At 42.0% G+C, this 17,666-nt stretch overlaps 1 protein-coding gene across 1 annotated transcript; it reads left to right on the top strand.

Annotated features, from left to right (window-relative positions):
* Positions 1–1,900: 1,900 nt before the first annotated feature.
* zfp36l1b (ZFP36 like 1 zinc finger CCCH-type b) lies at positions 1,901–12,711 on the top strand. Its single transcript, XM_086100866.1, has 2 exons — positions 1,901–2,068; positions 9,967–12,711. Exons 1-2 carry the CDS (start codon positions 2,018–2,020, stop codon positions 10,678–10,680), a joined length of 765 nt encoding a protein of 254 aa, XP_085956992.1. The 5' UTR covers positions 1,901–2,017; the 3' UTR covers positions 10,681–12,711.
* Positions 12,712–17,666: the final 4,955 nt, after the last annotated feature.

Raw genomic sequence — 17,666 nt, 5'->3', positions numbered from 1 at the left:
TTTAAATTGTTGTCTGTCTTGTAATAATTTGTAATGTTGCAATGACAGGTCAGTATGCTCATCTTCTTCTTGAACGATGTCAAGGCCCAAAATGTTGAAAGGTGTAACCTTTGACCTGCCCCATCACTCTCACACATCTCTTCCTGCATGCGAGTGGGTTGTTTCTTTGTGCGCTCAGTGCATCCAAAAAACATAGTACATCACAGAAAAAAAAACATGGGATGAATAAAGTATCTCCATCCTTTTCCTTCTAATATTTTTGTGAAATCTAGAAAACCAGTTTTGGTCATGAAGCCCTTTGGCCTGCTTGGCAGCTTGCATCTCTGACAAAGCATGCATCTGAACCAGAGCTCTGTAACCACAGCAGCCACAACTCTGGCTGGAATTTCTAACAACGCTAAGCTGAACGTGTGCACACATCCCCATGTATACACACACACACGCACGCACGCACGCACACACACACACACACACACACACGCACGCCCGCACGCACACGCGCACACACACACACACACACACACACACACACACACGCACGCGCATAACACTGCTTGTTTGGAGTATTTTTCAGCCACAGACACAGAGACCATATAATTTCACAGCCGTGAAAGAGCCACAGGAAGGAGAAATATTAGTCTGTGTGTGGCTGCTTCCCTCTGGTTGTCACACAAGTAGCTAGTTGCCTGAGCCTGTTTATGTATCTTGTATTACGATTCCAAGTGTAGCTAAGTTTGGAGAAACATGCTCCAGGCATTTAAAAAAAAAATCAACTGAGGGTCTCTGAGACAGCATTGATAAAAAAACATTATAACAAATACTATCTCCACAACTCACGAGTCATTAATCATACTATATCATTATTGATGATTTATTTGATATCATTTCCAGCACATAATAAAACAAAATCCTGTATATTAACAAATCTATGCAATGCAATGCAATGATCTTACAAAAAAAGTGTGTTATTCTCTATCACAACTATTGTTATTTGAACTAACATATCTGGTTAAGAAAGACTTTAAAAATCATGGTTACCATATTTCGACGAAATATATTCATCAATTCATTTCCTATACCTTTTATGCTGTTCAGTGATGCAGGGAGCTTATTCCTAGTAGGAATAAGCTCCAGTAGGAATTTCCTACTGACTTTAAGATAAGGCCTGGACTGGTCGGCAGTTAATAAGGGTACTTATAAAAACAGAATATATAAATATACCTGTATGTATATATATATATATAGAGAGAGAGAGAGAGAGAGAGAGGAGGGAGAGAGCGAAAGCTCATCTCATTTGATCCGGGTCTATTGAAATAAATGTACAGGTGCTTGTCAAAATTTAGAATATCATAAAAAAGTTGATTTATTTATTCATGTTTATACTTTTTGGTTGACCAACATTTCTCAAACTCCTGTCATTTGTATAGCCTAAAGTACTGTATTATTTTTTCTCTTCTCTCTATTAATTTTCTGAGACAGTGAATTTGGTTATAAAAAAAATAGTTTTCAGATATAATCATCTACATGAAAACGAATTAACACTTGAAATATATCAGTCTCCGTGGAACGAATATATGCGTTACACACGTTTCACATTTTGAATAATATTCCTGAAATAAATGAACTTATTCATGATATTAAAAGATTTTGACGAGTATCTAATACACCAATACAAAGAGTCTTGTAATTACAATTTAGCAAATCTACTCTGCCAGCATTGATTTGAACCAATACATTACGGTGAATCATTTCAAAATGTTTCTTGCATCATTTTATTTTTCTGTACATTATATGGCCTGCTGATCAGACACTTCATTCATTGACCGCTAAAGGCGCTGTTTCCTCCCAAACTGCTGTGTGCAGGTTCGCAGCCGGAAGGCCGCCGACCGTCGCTGCCTGCTGAAAAGCAACTGCGCAGCTCCGCACCACTACCGAAGGGGCTGTACGTGAGGAAGCCAGCACGGAAACCTGGACTTTTACGAATTACCACTGGCTGTTCGTAAACATCTACTAAGGCATGGCAGCGGCCAGCATTTCACCTTTCTTCGACAGTGAAGTCTCCAACAAGGTAAACGACAGCCATTGGCGCGCCGAGTTTCCTTTATCGAACGACCGTGCTAACGTTAGCATTGACACTTTTCTGTCAACGAAAATGTTAAGACTGGGAATTCGGAACGGTCAAAACGCGCTCGCGTGTTGATTATACTCGATTACGCTGCATGTTGACTCGACGAGGCGAGTAAAACTATTAATGATGGCGCGGGGCGCTTCACTATGTAATGTTTGCGCACAGTTTGCAACCTCACGTCAGATAAGATGACTAACAGTGTTTGGGGCGAAATGAGTTCATTCGGAGTGTTGTGTTGACTTTTACTAAGGCAGACAATTTACAAATATGATGACCCAGAAGCTAAAACTTTAATTTAAAAAAAAAAAAGCAAGTTTCGCAACTTTATTGACCGCCCAGCTGTTTAAACGACTCCAGCGTGACGCAACAAATCGTTTTTTTTTAGCTGTCATTTCTAGTCTCGTGTAGTGGTTATGTAGTGTATGCATGGCCAATTTTATGGCCAAAGCGATTCGAGCATTGTTCCACCACTTGGTAAATAAAATATGGGAATTCTACTCCTTTTTGAACAGATCACCCTGTCTTGTAGACAACATTTAGACGGGGGGTTACATTTGGGTCAGCTGCTTCCCTTTGCTTGACACAGTCAACTTGAATGCAAAACATTTTTCTTGTTGTTACTGTAATGAGGGGTTTGGCAACCAGAAAATGCTGACAGTGCCTCTCTTATTTATTACATATGAGAAATGAAATGTTGCTCCAGATTTTAACAAGCAGCATAGAGGTGGACATGTTTGATTTGCTTTTGCGGGCCACATAAAATGATGTGGCGGGCCAAATCTGGCCTTGAGTTTGACACCTGTGTCATAGATTGTCATTTTTAGTTCTGAGATCCAAATCGTTATCAAAGATAGTATATTCTGGTTCTTTTTTCTTTTTTTTTTTAACAGCGTGTTCACACTTAATTAATCAGGTTGATCAACTAAATTGTAATCCGCATGTTGGATCACAGACGAAGAATCTCACAATAGTGACACATGGAAATATTGAGCGTTCAATTTTGCGAAGTCATTGTTCTTGCTAGTTGCATGCGGGATGGACTTTTGTATCCTACTTGTATTGTGGGGAGCTATTTTGAAATACTGAGTGATTGAAATGCCAGAATTTTACGGCTAAGATTCCAAAGTTTAAAACGGCTTTTCAAACAATGCTTCAAAGTCAACCAGAATCCTCGTGCAGCTTTTTGTGGCACGTTTTAAAATGCAGTAAACTATAAATTCATCTTGTTTGTTTTTAATGGTGTTGATAGAGACACTGGTACATCTGCACTGATTTGTTTGGATTTGAGACAGTTATCCTCCAGTAAAAAGGAAAAATAGAATCATTGTTTCCCACCCTCTCATATTCTTTTTTGGGGTAGATTATCCTATCACGATCATCGGACAATCGCACATAAAATCCTGAAAGGAAAAGAAAATCTCAACTTGCTTCCCATTTACATCTCTTGGTTATTTTTTTAAGAATGCTTACATTCATCTTCTGCCAAACATTGCACAACAATATTGAATTTTTTTTATTTTTTTATTTTTACAACAAACAAATTGAAGTTATGTCCAGACTGTATATTCATCACAGGAGAATGTACTAAATCAGGTTTCTTGGCTAACTGCTCATTAATAGAAGTAGTAGTGGAAGTAATAATTATTGTCGTAGTAATGATTACATAAACAAATATCAGATCCAAGATCCAATCAAAATGCAAACCTCAGCAAATATTTTAAACCGAAGAATCATTTTTGACACTCCAGATCACTCACTGCCGACAAATTTGGCTTAAAAAAATGAGGTTTATGATGTTTTGCTAAGGTTTGCTTGCTACGTCATCTGGCACATGTTGACTCATGGCTCCGTGAGGTTTTTTTTGAGTGTGTTGTGCAGATTTACTTAACTTTTCTTGAGCGGTAGTTAGGGCTCTGTGATAATTTCTTGCTGTTTTTGCCTCGTCTTTACGATGGGATCAGCGACCACTACCATATTTGTCGCTCCACGAAGGCACACTTAAAGTTCTTTAAGTCTCAAAAATTGATAGTGCTTCTTGTAATGCATTGCAACATTAGATGAATGTTGGCTTTTCAGTTCCTCGTCTTCAATTCGAATTCCTTCCAATTACAGTTGCATTGTCATTTTCTTCTGCATCCAATTGCTAGCAAGCGTCTGCATGATTTCATCATACCGGAACGAGGACTACTTCCTGCTTTTATGGCTCAGAATCATGGCGAATGTAGTCCTACCCGCCAAGTTTGTACTATTTCCAGTGTTACAATGTGGGACAATATCATTGCGGTCTGTGGGACCAAGAGATCAACTTAAAGTTAAATTCCTTCGTATTTAATTTAACATTCATGTTGGCGTTCTCATTTTCGTCAAGATGTAATCGCTAACAGGCATCTGTTTTCGTCATCCTGGGACAAGAACTCCATCCTGCTTATGTGGCTAAGAATCATAGGAAATGTTGTCCTCCAAGCCTTCTGCCTTTCTATTGGCATATTGGAAATGTTAAAATGTGGGGCTGGACCGGCATGACAGAGACGTCAACCAGCTGCAATAGCTGACGAGAGCAGAAAAAAAGGTAAATTATAGTATTTAGTATAATTTACTTATACTATAAGTAAATTATAATATAAATTACACTATAAGGCGCACCTAAAAGCATTCAATTTTCTCAAAAGGCGACAGTTCGCCGTATAATCGGATGCGCCTGATATATGGATCAATATTCTGATATCTTGGAAGTAATATTTTAAATGTTCTGTAAAGAGCTTTGTTACAGCTGCAGCGGTTCTGAAGACTCTGTATAAACAAAGCTGTATTGAATTGTATTCTAGTGGATGCATAACGCAACCACAGGCACTATTGTAGCTTCTATTCTTTGCGCCTTATAATGCAGTGTGCCCTGTATATGAAAACAGTTTTAAAATAGGCCCTTCATGAAGGCGCGCCTCATACATCGAAGCGCCTCGTAGTGCGGAAGATACGGTAAATAACACACCCAGTGGTCACCAGATTGACTAGCGATGTTCACTTTTTTTTTTTTCATCTGTCGGAGGATCCCAACATGTGTATCCATAAGATTTTATCAATGCTACTAGATTTCCTGAAAAAGAGATGACTTGAACAAATCATACTGTTCAGCATTATACAAATAGTTATTTAGTGACAAAGAAAAAGGCTGGAAGATGCTGTTAGGCTGCAAAAAGTGGGTGAGATTTACATTTTCTATTTGTTGAAGATTGGTTGTGTTCCCGTGTGCTATTTTAATCAGGGCTTGGAAGTGCGACCATTCTGCTCGCAAATGCTGCTGGGTTTTTTTTTTCATTGTGTGCTGGTTAAAAACTCCATCCGGTTGCACAGCGCGACATACAACAAGGCCGCTCCCCGTCTGCATCCGCCTTCCAGACCTCACACACCGAAGGGGGAACGCGGGTCAGGTTAAATCCTTCCTGTCCAAATGAAATAAATAAATATCCAAATCTGGATGTGTGCTTTGCCAAATGAACGGCCATCTAAAGTAACGAGCAGTATTTGCTTTATAAATAACTGCCTTCCATCCAGCTCTCCCATTCACTGAGTTGAGGTTCTCATGACCGGCTTCACATTTTGCCAATGGAGACTGCTCGCATGTCTACTTTCACAGCTATACGGTATATGGAAATATAAATTGTGTTGGGTTGTCCTGTTGAAAAACATTGTCTATTGCTGGTTGGGTCTCGAACTATTGACTGGCTTAAACATTGACACCTCGATGCGTTATTGGCTACAACTCTCTCAATAATTTGGGTTTTATATCAGTCAACCAAAGCTGTCCTATCAAGAAGAGTGATGGGGGTGAGATTACTTTCCTATTTGACCTGATTACAATCACCATTCCAAAAATGTGTTATTTTTGTTATTTTGACTTCAAAATGGCGCTGCGTGAGTGGCTGCCTTTCCAGCAGCTCCTATATTTTGTTGTTCTACTTCTTCCTTTCATAACTTTGCTGCTGTGAATCGGGAATTTCTCCATTGCGAGACTAATAAAGGTTTTCTTATCTTATATTGTCACTGATGTCATCGTACCGCTTCCAACCAGTTGGCTTCCATCTTTCAGTGTGGTGGTTGGGATGTCAACCCTAAAATATTCAATGAGATTTTGCTGTATATTCCCCAAAGTCTTAAATACGTATTTTCTGCACTATAAAACACTTTGGATTATAAGGCACACCTTCAATCAATGGCCTATTTAAAAACATTTTTCAAATATAGGGCCACCGCATTATAAGGCGCGTAGAATAGTGGATGCGGTTGCGCGATGCATCCACTAGATGGTGCTACGCTAAAGAGAATACAATACAATACAATCCAGTTTTATTTATGTCGAGCCTTCACAACCGCTGCAGCTGTAACAATGAGTCACAAACATGGACCTGAAACAAATACAAGTGGCATTACAAAACTATAAATGAAAAGTTCTGAAGACAATTGATTCAACAAAAAGGCACACAAACCTCATGGAGTCACATCGACAAGGGGCCAAATATCCTTCGAAGTCTTTCTTGTCTATGCTTTTGGTATTATCTTCGTTTCATAATAGCTGCGCAGAGCTCACAAAGTAGTTGTCTGTCTCAGTGTGTGTTGGCGAATCATTTGAATGTCTTGCAGAACCCTTTTAGGTTACAATTGGTTCCTGCTCATAATCACCACCAGATGGCAGATAAACACGAACAGGGAAACAATTCAATGGGGAATATAAAGAGACTGTAAATCCATATCTAAGGCGCATCGGATTATAGGGCGCACTTTCGGCTTTTGAGAAAATTGAAAGAAAATTAAATACTTTTAGGTGCGCCTTATATTGTGGAAAATACGGAAATGTGTGTGTTCAGTTGTTTAAAAATTATTCAAATGTATTTTTACGCTGTTTTGTTGAACGAAGACAAATAAGACAAATTGTAAGTTTCTTAGCTGTCAGTTATTGTTTCGCTGCTTTTTACTGAAATTTTGAACTATTGTTTTGTTTCTTGTCAGCTTTTAAAGTTACATAAAATAACTGACCAGTTTTGTCAGCCTCTGCTTGTCGCAAACACAATTCTTGTTTCAGTAAAATATTTTGCAAATAGGCCTTCAGTCGTTGTAAAGCTTCACATGAAACTGCCTGAAACAATGGAATGCCAATTGCGACGACGATACATCAGCAAAATACGGTCATGGTTTACCACCCACAAAAAGGGTGCGACCAACTGAAAAAGCTGGTCGCACCAGTGTGAGCAGTGCAAAAAGTTGGATGCGGAGCCCTGATTTTAATGATTTATTGCACTTGTGACAACATGTGTATGTGATTCTGCCGTCCCCGGGGCGTGCTTTAATTAAGCTGTTTAATGACACCCAAAAATGAAACAAACTCCAAAAAGAATTACACACATTGTATATTTAAAGACGCATGGTTGGTTTTTAAAACATCACGAGTGATAATGCGGGAGTGAAATGGTGACGGGAAATGAGCCATGACTTCAGGAGTGATATTCCTTCAAATAACATTTACACACAAACGTTTGGAAACAAAGACACGGGTAAGATGACATAAAGGCACAAATTCTTCCCAATCTGTGAAAACCGAGCTACATTTGAGTTCAATCGTCACTTCTGTTCGCTGTAGTGCTTGGCACCGCGCTGCCCCTCAGTGGCCAAAGCGTGCACGAACAACCGTTATTCATCTTTTTTGTTTTTAGCCTCACAGTACAGAGGCGCGGGGTTCGATTCTGGCTCTGGTCTTGCTGTGTGACGTTTGCATGTTCTCCGCGTGCCTGCGTGGGTTTTCTCCGGGTCCTACGGTTTCCTCCCACATTCCAAAAACATTCATGGCAGGCTGATTGAACACTCGAAATTGTGTGTGTGTGTGTGCGCTCTGCGATTGGCTGGCAACCGGTTCCGGGTGTCCCCTGCCTACTGCCCGAAAACGGCAGGATGCCGATAATCGCCCATCTGCTTCGAGACCCTCATCCCAATGCATTTTGGCACCTGTACCGCCTTTTTCCTCCACCTCTCGCTCCGTAGTTCCACTCGTCTCTCCTGGGGACATAAAGGGGTCCAGAAAAGAGAGGACCGCAGAGTACCGTATTTCCACGACCATACTACGCATTGCATTAAGATGCACAGTGTGTCCGGGTGTCCACAGACGGCAGCAATAATTTTCTCCACCATTTTTCTCTCAAATCTCAACACACGCACAAAAAAAACCACACCTGTCAAGGACGCTGTTTGTGACATAGTATGCCCGAAAAGCCACACGGCGATGTGTGACAGAAGTGTAATTCTTCTTGTCGATTTTCGGTGCGCGTCCCCGTGTCACACTTTTCCAAATGTGTTATCCGCACCCAATACACACTATTCACGATATTTGAAATCACCCTGCCAGAAATGCTCATCCTTGATTTGGTCTGAACATAACATGTCGCTCGCTCGCTCCCACACCCTGCGTGGCTTTAGCTGTCAATCAATGCCAACCTTGAAAAAAGGTTTGTGGTTGGTAGGCCTGAGCTGCAATGCAGCACTTGCATGGAACGTCCATAGGACTGATTGTCTTAATTTTCACTATTAAGATATTCAATGCTCATATCTCTGTGACGGTACGATAACGATATATTGCCGAGCCGGAGCGGTAGTTTATGCTTGTGAATTTTTCCGTATTCCTCATATACTTTTTGAATGGTTTGTTTGCAAGCGGTGGAACGGAGTTATTATTTGACTTCTATTCACTGCAATCGTTTATTTTCAGCACAGTTTGCATGTGACATTATTTTTGACGAGTGAGAGAGCAGTTTTTGGGGGGGGGGGTTTCACGGCCGGTTATTGGTAGTCAAAGAGGCTGGAATCCCATATTTAGAGCCGATAAGTCATTTGTGGTAAAAGTGAAAACATTGGGTGTTAAAATTTGGAGTACCGTATTTTCCGGGCTATAAGTTGCAGGTTTTTTTTCATAGTTTTGGGTGCGATTTATATTCTGGAGCGACTTAGGTGTGAAATTATTGTATCATTTCACGTGTTATTTTCACATTAAACCGGTTTGGTAAACTTGTTAGCATGTTCTTTATGCTAGCGTTATCGGAATAACTCTTAATATGTTTCGTGAACATACCAGGCACGTTCTCAGTTCGTTGTTTATGCGTCATGTAACGTTAGCATATCGTACATTTTATCAGTATCGTACATTTTAATTTGCCTTTCAAGATGACATGTCTGTTCTTGTTATTGGATTTTATCAAATACATTTCCGCAAAAAATGTGACTTATACTCCAGTTTCTTCTTTATGCTACATTTTATGGCTGCTGCGATTTATAATCTGTAAAATACGTGAATACAAAACTCCCACACCGAGTTTGCCTTTATACTCACGCACAACCCACACGTGTTATTTTGAAAACGTCTCTCAGTTTCACTCCAAGTCGGAGGGCGTGGCTACGGCTGGCACACCCCAGGGTGGGGTTTCATTTGCGTTTCACCGTTTTCAATTTGCGGCACAAGGACCAAAGCCACGACAAGATCACGCCTACAAGAACAAAATGGACTACGAGATGACTGTGTGATGTCTTGAACTGTATTGGGAAATTGATTAAGAAGGTAGCGGTGTAGGGACATGATGCACGGCGCCTTTATGACAGTCTGCAGTCGCTTACTTTCAAAACGTGTCTTTCTCCTCTCCACTGCATGTGCGACCACTTTTTGAGGGTGCCGCAGCCATGCACGGCTTTGACAATTACGGCTGATTGGCTGCGGGCTGACTGATTCATCGATCGGGCCTGAGTCTACGTTTCTAATGGTCCTCTCTGGCTTTCTCCCATCTGGGCTATTCTTGTCCTCACAGAACAAGATGTTCAACTACAGCCAGGCGTGCGCCGGCGCAAGCAGTCAAGTCAATTCCAGCCGCTACAAGACGGAGCTGTGCCGGCCCTTCGAGGAGAACGGCACTTGCAAGTACGGCGACAAGTGCCAGTTCGCCCACGGCATGCATGAGCTGCGTAGCCTGGTCCGCCACCCCAAGTACAAGACCGAGCTGTGTCGCACCTTTCACACCGTCGGCTTCTGCCCGTACGGCCCCCGCTGCCACTTCATCCACAACCCCGAGGAACGTCGCGGGCCCCCGCCGCTTTCGCCGTTCAACAAGATGGGCTGCCCTCGCCTCCAGCACAGTTTCAGCTTCGCGGGCTTCCCCAGCTCCGGCGGCTCCCAATACAGCCCCACCTCGGTCACGCCGCCTCCCGCTCGCTCCACCGAAGACCTGACCGAGTGGTCTGCCAATCCCTTCACCTGCTCAAGGCAGGAGATCGCCGGCCTGTTTGGCCCCGGTTGGGGGGCCCCCCCTGCGTGTGAGCCTCAACTTCCGGCCCGGCTTTCCCCGACGATCTCCTGTTTTTTCCAGCCAGCCTCGGAGGGGCCCCCCAGCCCCCTCAGCTCTCTGTCTGACCAGGAGGGGTACCAGAGCAGCCTTGGCAGTCAGAGTGACTCCGAGTCGTCCGCCCTCCTGGACGCGTCCCGCCGCCTCCCGATATTCAGCAGGCTCTCGGTTTCCGACGAGTAAGATTTATTTCGTGGAGCGACAACAGCGAAGATGAGGACCCCCCCCACTCCTCAGCTCTGTTTACAGAAGAACTCCGATATCCAATATCAGATGCCTTATCTTTTGAGGGTTTCACTTCTTTCGGTTGTGTTTTGCACCCCTTTTCAATTGCCGCCGGGTCTCTTTAACAAAACGAACAATTGCTAACCCAAGTATCGTCTCCGCGCGCACGCCCTGGCCGCGGTGCCGTGTCGAAAAGAATGTGAAGCATTGTGAAATGTAGCTCCGATTTATAAAGCGGTAAAGCGCGCACTTTTCATCGGAAGCGGCAGTAACGAGGGAGGGCAGCTGTCTGTCGCCGTTGTTGCCAATCTCCGGGCAGTCCCGTGTTATTGCCCGTGCCACAACCTTTTAAACCTCCCTGTGAAAGCTCAGTGTTTAATTTGTAAGGATCGCCTCAGCATAGTGAACAGGCGGACATCAGGTGAGATTTTTTTTTTTTCTCAAGCTAACAATCGGCCAATCGTTTCTTTAAAATCACGGCGAGTGAGTGCGCGCTGTTGTCGATGTCCACTAGTCACACGTAGCTCCTACTTAGCAAGGCTGGAATCCCGCAGCTGTTCTGAGGACAGAAATGACAAGACGGTTTGGTGCAGGCCCCGCAGCGTGAAGAATAATTTTCGGGCGATTTCTCGTTGCCACGGGTTCTGTTTTGTTCCGAGTTTGTTTGATCATGGAGCCAAGGGGGTCAATATTAGCTGGGCGCAGGAGGCGAACTAAATTTCTAAAGTGTCAGCAGACGATGTTGAGCAGGCATTCGGAAGGTGCGGCCTCTGAGCTTGGCCAAGTTTTGTTCCTAAATGTTGAGTCATCGCTTTTGGTCTCTCCTCCCTGTCTTAGCCGATGTCTTGGCCAGCTGAAGTGTTTAGCGCGATTCCCCCTTTGTTCATATCGAATGTATATTATTATTATCATTATTATTGTCTAGTTTATTCCATAGAGCCCTAAAGCGTCTCGGCTTTGGTTGTCACTGCTTATTTATCAAAGTATATTTATTGCTGATCTTAAGCATTTTTACGTTGTATTTATCTGTTAATGAAACAATAGTATATGTATATATATTTTTCCTTTTGTTAAATTATGATCTTCCACAATCGCAAGATTGTGACGATGATTTTTTTTTTTTTTACAGTAATGTATTACACTGCAATGACATTTCTGTTAACGCATTTTTTCCTCTTTGTCTTGGAACGTGATCTCAATTTAAAGCAAAGCGCACCGAGGTGTAGCATTTTTTTTTTTTTTTTAGTGACCTGCTCCTCCCACGTGTTGGACCGATGCTTGGCCCAGTCTTGCACGCAAAGGGCGCAGGTGGTATTTATGCTCGATTACAGCCGTTGGAATTTTTGCACTAAATATTTGGGAAACGTAACTCTTGTACGTCACATGAATCGACATAAGAGAACAATATCTTATGCATTTGCTAGGTTGTATCGATGAAGTGACCAATGCTAATACTTTTTTTTTTTTTTAAACATATGAGCCTAGTTTACTTTACCACCTGTACCGTGCATTGACAAATGCTGCTTACAACGTGTGTTTTAGGCCTCGAGAATGTAGACTGGTTCTGGAACAGTTCTGTCCTCATAGCAGTAACTGGGATTTGGGATTCATGTCGGGTGATTAGAGGAAGATTTCTCAGCTCATTTTTTTTTTTTTTTAAAGAGTAAAACAAGCTTGCCTTTTTTCTCTATCACGCACAGATGTACGAGCACTTTTTGTCTTGATGATGATGATGATGTAAAAGATTATTTTTGACCACTCTTTCCCATGAAGTGCCTAAAAAAAACATTCCAGGTTTCACAGGTGTTGTGCCTTCCTATTTTTTATGGTATGAATGCTTAAAAAGCCCTGAAATGTATTCCTGTAGGTAAAGAGGTTAACAGCATTGGAATGCAGCCGTGGCTGCTCACTACAGTAGCATCTTTGTTTAATGGTTTATTTTGTGATGACAGATTGCAGTTAAAACCAATAAAACGTGTTTATATTGGATGTGTTAGTTTCTGTTTGTGAACAACACGGCAAAGATTCAAAGGTTGTCCTGATTATACGAACGCCGGTGCTTAAGATCATCCCGATGTTTCACTTGGAGAGAAGTGTAACTCAAATGGCTCACTGGCCACCGCATTAAGGCACATCTGTACAACTACTGTATTTTCCGCACTATAAGGCGCACCTAAAAGCATTTGGTTTTCTCAAAAGCTGACAGTGCGCCTTACAATCCGATGCGCCTTATATATGGATCAATATTCTGATTTATTTTTACGACGTAGTATTTAAAAGTTCTGTAAAGTGTTTTGTTACAACTGCAGTGGTTGTGAAAGCTCTATATAAATAAAGCTGTATTGAATTGTGTTCCCTTTAGTGTAGCTCCATCTAGTGGATGCATAATGCAGCCATAGCCACTATTGTTGCTTCGATTCTATGCACCTTATAACGTGGTGCGCCCGATATATGAAGAGTTTTAAAATAGGCCCTTCATTGATGGTGCGCCTTATACTCTGAAGTGCCTCATAGTGCGGAAAATACGGTATTCAAACTACACTTTTCATCCAAGCAGTTTGTTCACATGGGCGTAGTGTAACTGTAAGAGTTTTGTTTGACGCTTTTCAAAAAAGGTTTTCATCTGGAGTCGCAGTTTATTGTGGATGTTTTCTTGAGAGGTGTTCAGCACAGTGACTTATAAGCCTACCGTACTCCCAAATCCAAATGCATCTAAAAAGCTTGTTATATGAAAAATGGTCCAGCTCAATACGAGGCAATATTTCTGGGACAACCACATTCACATGAGATCAAACGGTAATAACAGGATTATACGGTAGGACAAGAAGCCATCTTTGGTAACGTCAACCTGAGTGGACATGTATGCCACATGTCGAACCATGTGGTTTCTTCCAACCAGTCAGCGTGGAAGACGAAAAATGTTTCTATCTTTTTCCATTCTTCAGCAATCAGCATTACAAAATGACTAAATTTCATGAAAATGGCGATTCCTGGGCAAAAAACGGTGAAAATTAGCTTTTTGTAAAAGCATGCATTTCAAGCATGTGAGGCACCACCTGCCACCTACTGGTTGCTTTTTTTACATTATTTACAATGCAAACGACTTATTCTCACAGAATCAGACTCTCATCTCTATGACGCAAAAAAGAAAAGGACTTAGACGTACAAGTACGTCCTTGGTAGGTGGGGCCTAATTTTAAAAAGACGTACAAGTACGTCTTGTGGAGTTAAAGAGTTAAATATGCACTCTCAAACTAAAACTGCTGGATGTTGCAACACCTTATGGCTTTTACTATACCACTCTGTCTTTTTGGGTAGGAGTTGATACTGTATCACTGTGGATCCATCTTGATGTGGATTTTGGAGGGATGTTCAGTTTCTTTACGATGTCACTGTGAAGCCATATTTTCTTCATTTGATGACTGTCCTCACCTTTCCACTGACGGAGTACATTGAATGCTTTGGAATTCATTTTGTTCTCTTCTCTAAGCTGATACCTTTTGAACGGAAACTCTTTGAAGACCGTGGATTTTGGTGAAACGTATCTGCAAAAATCTCACGAACCCACAAGAACATCTGATCTTTATTTGGGGTTAGTCGGGGGCTTCAGATGGTGGCAAGTGTGTGTTTGCTCCCATATAAGATAACACTGAATATGACTGGTGAAGGCGACTGGTTAGCACGTCGGCCTCACAGTGCTGAGGTGCAGGGTTCGATTCCGGCCTTCCTGTGTGGAGTTGTCCCAGTGCTTACGTGGGTTTTCTCCAGGTACTCCAGTTTCCTCCCACATTCCCAAAACATGCATGGCAGATTAATGGAACGCTCTAAATTATCCCTAGGTGTGATTGTGAGCGCAAATAGTTATTTGACTCTGTGCGCCCTGCGATTGGCTGGCGACCAGTTCAGGGTGTCCCCACCGCCGACTGGCCGAAGACAACTGCGATAGGCTCTCTCTCTCTCTCTATACACACACTTGGAAAAATATATATAGTTTAGTGGGGGAAATGTTTTAAAATTAATTTAACTTGGTTAGCTAGCATTCTGCAGAAACTACTGTTGTCATGCTAAAATTAAACAACTTTAATAAAGATTTTTTTATGAGCCATATTGGCGACCCGGCCTTCTTCATCTCTTATTTCCTCAGAGATGGGTCGACGATTGAAAGCTCAGCAACAAAGTAAACGCGCACACTTATTTCCTCCTCTGCAAGGCTTCTCGGCTCCAAACTCAACATTTCTTTTTGTTTGCACTCCATGGCACCCCACCACCCACCCCCACAGTTTCTTTCACCCCGCCAGCTGTTAGCCGACGTGCAGCAAAAACAAACAGCGTAAAGAACTATGTGAACGTTGGCAGGAAAAGGCTCCTTTTAATTGCCCCAGAGAGAATGACATCATGATGAAATTGGGTGTTGAGTCGGGGGAGGGGTTAGTAGAAAGACAAAGTTTGGCTGCCTTGGGACAGTTTTATTTATTTACCTATTGTGTCTCAGGATTGCGAATGTCCAAAATAAAAAGGGACCCATGATAATAGCAATACTGGATAAGCAATAAGAAAGTTGTTTGAATGACACGGCAGACATTAATTGACTCTAGGTTTCTTTCCATGTGTTAGAGAGGCAAGTTCTAGTTTTTGAAGAGGACAAGAGTTAAGAACAATTCCAAGCTCTATGATGGTGACAGAGTGACACCCCCCGCCACTCCCCCCTCCATAGGCTCACCAACCTTAGTAATGACCAAACGCGTTGGTGTGTCATGAGCTGGGTGGCGGATAAAAGCAAAGATCTTTGTGGTCTGACCCACATTTAATTTAATAGGCTCCGGAGGGATGTGTATGCGTCCTTATAAAGAAACATGGATCTGTGAGAAAGGAAAAAAGCAGTACCAGGAATGCCCACCAGGTTTCTTAAGTCTATTTAATAAAATGTCCCCAATCTTTTTCTGGCCCACGGACCGGTTTAATGTCAGACAATATTTTCAGGGACCAGCCTTTAAGGCCGGATAAATACAACAAAATAATATGATATGACTTGTGGTATTTTCTAAACATCATGACAAACAAGAATAATGACACGAGGAATGTCCTATATGCCCCCAACGCTCTCTGGTCGCTATGGTAATGTTTAAACGTGCCTTCAAAATAAGATACATTGCAAATAAAAAGTGCATGAAAAGTGGGCTTGGTGCGTGGGAATCTCCCGTTGAGATAAATCCGTATTTTAAGTAGGACTCTTGATACCGTCTATTCAATGTGGCCTTCTTTTTAGGATCCTCTTCTCCATTTGTGTCTCTGTGCATGTTACTAATATATTTTTTGTGTTAATGCACACACTGCACCCTTATCATTCTATTGGTCTCACTTTCACAAAAAGTATTTAAAAAAGAAAATAAACCAAAGCAGGTAGTCTTTAATTTATGGTGGCGCGTGACTGCGTCACCGGAAGTTGTTCGTGCTCAGCAGTCTGCGACTGCCGCTAGTGATCAGAGTTGTTGTGCTATATCTTATGTTGTTATCATTATTCTCATTCAGAGTTTGTTTTGTACAATTCACCGAGAGGACGGGCAAAGAATGGGACGCTGGAGGGCCGAGAGAAGCATTGTAAAAGGGGACGCGTGAGCTACGATAGTTAACAGGCTGCCTAAGTGCCAGGCTGTTGCTCATCATGGTGTGCGTGTGGACGTGCGTGCGTATGCGCGCGTACGCTGTAACGGGTCGATCGCGGGAGGTTGGTTGATCAAAAAGTAGATCTTTGGTCAAAAAGGTTTGGGCACACCTGCTGTAGATGGATGTAATGGAGAATCCGGTAAATTTTCAAAATAAAACAGATTCCGAAATGAAATAAAACGGAAGTACAGTAAGTTATTTATTCTTTCTGTGCGGCCCGGTACCGAATGATCCACGAACCAGTACCGGTCTGCGGCCTGGGCGTTGGGGACAATGATCTACTGTCTCCAAAGCAACGCTTAGATCCAGTTGCACCAAGACCTTTTAACTGATATTATTCAAGATACGATAAGAAAACCTTTATTTGTCTCACAATGGAGAAATTCCTAATTTACATCAGCAAAATTATGACGGGGAGAAGTAGAAGAACAAAAGCACATAAATAATTATAAATATAAGCATATTAAAAATGGGTGAGTGGGCGTGAGTCCGTGTAAAACCTTTAAAAGGGCTGTCTCTGTACTACGCTTCATCCTAAAATCAGCTTGATATTTCACGAAAACATTATTTGTATTGAAAAAATATATATATAATTGCAGGGGGAAAAAATATTTTTCTAAAATTTTACGTTAAAATGCTAAGTTGGATAAGTGTGTCTAATTTTTTAAAAACGCCACATGGGTTCCAAGCTGCTTTTCTCCAGAAGGGGCTTCACCATTAAAAGGCGTCTAGGAAGAGAACCCGTCTGAGGACAGCAACTGACGACATGTAAAATCTGTTCCTCGAAGAATCCATAAAATGTCTTTAGAAGTGAAGTGGGAATTGGATCTAAAAGGCAGATTGTTGGATTTATCTGGGAGAAAACTTGACCCAGTGTCCTTGCGTATAAATGACTGCCCAGGTTTATTAAAACTTACGCATTTGACGCATGAACACATGTTGCAGCAGTAGGAAGGGGGGGGACGCTTGGCCATGTCGGCACTGATACGAAAATCAGGATCCACCAGCATTTGTGCCACAAGGGAGGAGTATGAGAATAGAACTCAATATGTCATACCTTAGTACCCCTGCCAAAATATCGTGTCCCATACTTTGCTACATGACCTCTGAGAAATGGGAGGAAGGATGTGGCTTAAGCCACCGCCATTAACCAACAGATGTTTAAATGGAGCAAAAACCTTCACAAAGCGCAGCACACTGTCATGTTTGCGCACGGTTAGAAGACCCAGAGGTAGCAGAAGGAGGGTGTACGGAACAAAATGTATCAAGAAAAACACTTG

Source organism: Hippocampus guttulatus, chromosome 20, assembly GCF_054856545.1.
Source record: "Hippocampus guttulatus isolate MCC_2025c chromosome 20, RoL_Hgut_1.0, whole genome shotgun sequence".
Lineage (NCBI taxonomy): Eukaryota > Metazoa > Chordata > Actinopteri > Syngnathiformes > Syngnathidae > Hippocampus > Hippocampus guttulatus.
This window is presented reverse-complemented; position numbering and strand designations above follow the sequence as displayed.

Coding starts and splice junctions, on each gene's coding strand:
- zfp36l1b (XM_086100866.1), top strand. CDS start 2,018: ATGGCAGCGGCCAGCATTTCACCTTTCTTCGACAGTGAAGTCTCCAAC. Junction 2,069..9,966: donor ACAGTGAAGTCTCCAACAAG/GTAAACGACAGC, acceptor TTGTCCTCACAG/AACAAGATGTTCAACTACAG.